Source organism: Petaurus breviceps, unplaced genomic scaffold (assembly GCF_028583685.1).
Source record: "Petaurus breviceps papuanus isolate PSGF00001 unplaced genomic scaffold, PetGlider_PUasm1.0 90721, whole genome shotgun sequence".
In the NCBI taxonomy this organism is placed as follows: Eukaryota; Metazoa; Chordata; class Mammalia; order Diprotodontia; family Petauridae; genus Petaurus; species Petaurus breviceps.
The window spans coordinates 5,138,161-5,142,126 of record NW_027187322.1 but is presented as its reverse complement, the minus strand read 5'-3'; the positions used below and the strand labels follow the sequence as shown (position 1 = coordinate 5,142,126).

The window sequence follows — 3,966 nt, the reverse complement described above, 5'->3', positions numbered from 1 at the left end:
CCCCCCCCCACGTACACGGGCCCAGGCTGGTGCAGGGCCGCCCTTCCCCCTCCCCAGGTGCCGCCCTTCCCCCCTTCTCTCCCGAGGGGGGCCCCCCCCACGTACCCGGGCCCAGGTTGGTGCAGGGCAGCACCGCCCCGGGCGCCCCGCCGGGCTCCAGCACCAGCAGCAGCCGTCCGTAGAGCCCCGTCCGCCGGCTCTGTACCCGCAGCCGCAGCAGGCACACTCCCCGGCGCTGCAGCTCCGCGGGGGGCACACGCTCCTGCCAGGCCCTGGGGAGAGGGAGCGCGTCTACACCCCGCCCACCAGGTCCGTGGGCCGCGAGGGGGAGCGCAGGGTCTGGGCCCAAGCCCGCCTCACACCTGTGTTTGGCCCTGGGCCGGGTCACTTCACCCCGTGGCCTCAGTTTCCCCACCTGTCCAATGAGCTGGAGGAGGAATGGCGAGCCCCTCCGGTATCTCAGACAAGAAAACCCCACGCGGGGTCACGGGGGCCGGACACGAGCGAAGGCCGCCGTCACCGTGGAATTAAACACGTGTGGGTTGGTTCGGTCCCTAATCAGGTCCCTCCTCAAGCACAATCTCGCCATCCCACAAGGGGGGTGCGGCATGGGGGAGGGGAACGTCGGGGGTCGGGCCGGGCGGGAGGGGCCCGGGGGTCGCTACCTCTTCTCCTGCACCTCCGCCTCCCGCTCCTGCTCCAGAAGCCCCAGCTGGCGGCTCACGAAGCTCTCCACGGCCGCCATGACACCGGCTACTGGCCGCGCCGGAAGACCCGCCCTGACCGGAAGTGTGCCTACCGGACGTCCCTCCCGCTGCGCCTCCGCGCGGCTTCCGCTTCCGGGGTGGCCGGGGCGCGAAAGCGGAAGTGGGAGCAGTATGGCGGCGACCGCTGCTCGGGCCGCCCTCGGGGCCTTCCTGTGGCGGCGCCTCCTCCTCCCGGCGTCCTGCGGGGCAGCGGCGGGACTGGGGGCGAGCCCTGGAGCGGGTGAGAAAAACTCGGGGCCCTCCCCCAAACCCCGTCTGCCTATGTCCCCTCAGGGCCCCGGCTCCGACCTCTGACCCCTTGACCCTTGGCGCTCCTCTCGCGCCGCGGACCGCCTCGGTTTCCCTCTCTGTCGGCGGTGTCGGGGGGGGGGGGGGCCCCCTTCAGCGCAGGCGTCCCGACGGCCGGCTGACAAACGCTGATTGAGCCCCAGCCCTCCAGACGGGGAAACTGAGGCCCAGCGACAGCGCCCTGCGCGCGGTAGGGACTGAGTGTTCCGCCCCTTTCCGAAGCCCCAGTAAAACTGGAGGGGCCCTGGAGGCCCAGACTGCACGGAGGGTCAGCTGAGGGGCACAGCCTGGGCAAAGGCCTGGAGCTGGATCCCGGAGGTTAAAGGGCGGGGAGGGGGCCCCGGGCTGCGCGCTTCCTCCTGTGACCGGAGGCTCGGGGGACAGCACGAAGCCCGGGGGTCCGCTGAGCCGACAGCGTTAAAGAAGCGAAGACGCAAAGGCTGGGGAGGGGGCGGGCTCGCCCTTCCAGCCGCTGACGCCCGCCCGCTCTCTGCCTTCCAGCTCGCCTCGGGCCCGCCGCTCCGAGTCTCGGATGGCACAGCGCCTCCGCCCCGGAGAGGTAACGGAGGGGGGCGCGGGCGGGGCTGGATGTGAGAATCAGCTGCCAGTGTCATCAGGAGGGTAGGGAGCGCATAAAAGCGGTGCAGGGCCTCTCCTGGAACCAGGCACTGGCAGAGTATCAGGCCAGCAAAATGCAGAGGAGACAAACTATGTTGAAAAAGTATCTGAAATGTTGCTTTAGCCACGTTCCTCGGTCCCAAGTTAACACCCCCGCCCGGTAGAATAACGAGCTTGAACAGAGGCCCAAAGGTGGATGTGAGGGAACAGATGCCCTCCAGACGTGGGGACAGCCAGTGCAGAGACAGGGGGACAAATAGGGATGACCATGGATGAGAGTCAGGGAGGAGGAGCCAGCCAGACCCCGGGGAGTCCTGGGGGGAGGCCCAAAGGATCAGGCTGGAAAGGCCCCAGGGGCCCAGCTGGAAGCTGGGGGGGGAGACACAAAGTCTGTGGAACCGGGGAACAGTGAGGCCAAAACATCCCTGTGGTTCCTCCAGCCACCAGCTGGGTTGTCATCCTTGACCTGAGGACCTGCTCTGCTCTGCCCCTCAGACTTATGGCGCTTCAGCCCTTGGCCACTGTGATAACAGACTCCGTCTGCTCCTCCCAAGCTGATCCTCGCTTTGTACTGAGGCCCAGCAGAAGGGGCTTCAGGCTATGGAATGCCTTCCCCAGCTGTGCCACTGGGAGCACTGGGCGCATCAAGGTCACTGACCAGCTCACTTTGTGCTCCCCTTAGGAAATAAAGACATGGCTTTGTGCCTAAGCAGAAGGGTAGGAACGCCCCTGGATGGAGGAATCCTGCTGGCACAGGCACACCAGGGGCCACTAAACCATGCGGAAGGAGCCCTGCCTCACATTGACTTTATTTTTAGATGTAATATCATTTGTTTTATTGCCTTTTTATTTGGTTAAATGATCTGGCTCAAGTCACATTCAGGAGTGTTGTGGGGCCAGATGTGACACCTCTGTCTGAGGGTATGAGAAGAATGTGTAGAGAAATGTCTGTAGAACTCACGTGTCCTCCCAACCCTTGCATTCTCTTCCCCTCCCCTTTCTTTCCTCCCTCCCTCTCTCTTCCCCCAACACCCCTCTCAGAGATGTTTTCACATTTCTAATGAGTTCAGATCTACAACTTGCTTTGTCCCTGGGCAGCATAGCCCAACAAATGTCTGTTCCTGGGATGGCCTGGTCCAAGGCTAGCCTTTTATTCAAATTCAGTCTCTCAAATCTTTTTTAGAATAAACATGCTTAGTTTCTCAAAGCAAGAATCTACATCAACCTCACTACAAATGTTTTCCACAGGGTTCTCCCCAAAACATCGTTGACTTCACCTCCATGGCCTAAAATCATACTTCCAGATCCCAAGGAAGAGACCAGGCACCACCAAGGTAAATGTTTCTCTTATAAGGCAGGCACCAAAAAGCCAGAACACCCCTGACCCTTCCCTGCTACATGAGGCTTTCTGATTTCCAATCAGAGCAGTGTTGAAACTCACCTAAAACTTTTGCTCATTTCCTTCAGAAAATCCAAGTATCATTGGTCACAATTTCATTGTATCCTACACATCATGAGTGATCCGACCTATGTCCATAGGAAAGGGCCAGACCATACTCAGTGTGTGAAAAAAATTACGGGAAACATTCTTAATAATCATATTTCTCACTAGAAATTGAGAAGTAAAAGATTCAGAAATATGTGGATTGGAGAGATGTCATCTGATCCAGGGGATTTGGAGGCAGAGTCCAGGCATCTGGATAGTCAAGTCAGCAAACATTTCAGCACCTACTATATGCCAGGCACAGTCCTGGGGCATATGGTAGCATAGCTGGGGAAACAAAGAAAGGCAAAAAATGGTCCCTGCCCTCAGGGAGCTCCCAGTCTAACATGGCAGGCATCTACATGAACAACTCATAGCTGGGATCAGAATCGGCACGCTCCGTAGAAGGAACGTGCCAGCAATGCTGGGGGTTAGGAGAGGCCTCCAACAGAAGGGGGGATTTTCTCAGGACCCTGATGGAAGCCAGGAGGTGAAGATGACTAAGGAGAAAATTCCAGGCAGGGGTGTAGCTGTGAATAGGTTTTTGAGAACTTGGATGGAGGAGAAAATTGTCTCTATTCTCGCTGACTTTTGGTTTCCTCAGCAATCCTGTGGAAGCTCTGGTCTAATCCCACACCCTCCTTTCAGAGATGAGGGAGGTGAGGTATTCAGAAAGCAAGTGGCTTACTGAAGGCCCCAAAGCTCCCTAGTGACCCATCTTGAGTCCTAGGCCCCACCCTGAGGCTCAGCCCTGTGCTTTCCACCCCCAGGGAGGAGCAGATGCTGCTGGGAGTGGGGCTTTCAGTCCCA

General features: G+C 59.5%; 2 protein-coding genes across 2 annotated transcripts in view; one reads left to right on the top strand and one right to left on the bottom strand.

The window, feature by feature from the left end:
• The window catches only part of IGHMBP2 (immunoglobulin mu DNA binding protein 2), a 61,249-nt gene extending 60,474 nt beyond the window's left edge, over positions 1 to 775 (bottom strand). Inside the window, exons 1-2 of the mRNA XM_069066125.1 lie at positions 666 to 775; positions 106 to 272 (exon numbers count right to left, since the gene is read on the bottom strand). Coding sequence (XP_068922226.1) covers positions 106 to 272; positions 666 to 745 — 247 coding nt within the window. The 5' untranslated portion in view covers positions 746 to 775. The remainder of the gene's footprint in view (positions 1 to 105; positions 273 to 665) is intronic.
• Positions 776 to 839: 64 nt separating this feature from the next.
• The window catches only part of MRPL21 (mitochondrial ribosomal protein L21), a 9,174-nt gene continuing 6,047 nt past the window's right edge, over positions 840 to 3,966 (top strand). The window contains exons 1-3 of the mRNA XM_069066536.1: positions 840 to 987; positions 1,557 to 1,614; positions 2,922 to 3,007. Of these exons, the coding sequence (XP_068922637.1) occupies positions 879 to 987; positions 1,557 to 1,614; positions 2,922 to 3,007 (253 nt within the window). The 5' untranslated portion in view covers positions 840 to 878. The remainder of the gene's footprint in view (positions 988 to 1,556; positions 1,615 to 2,921; positions 3,008 to 3,966) is intronic.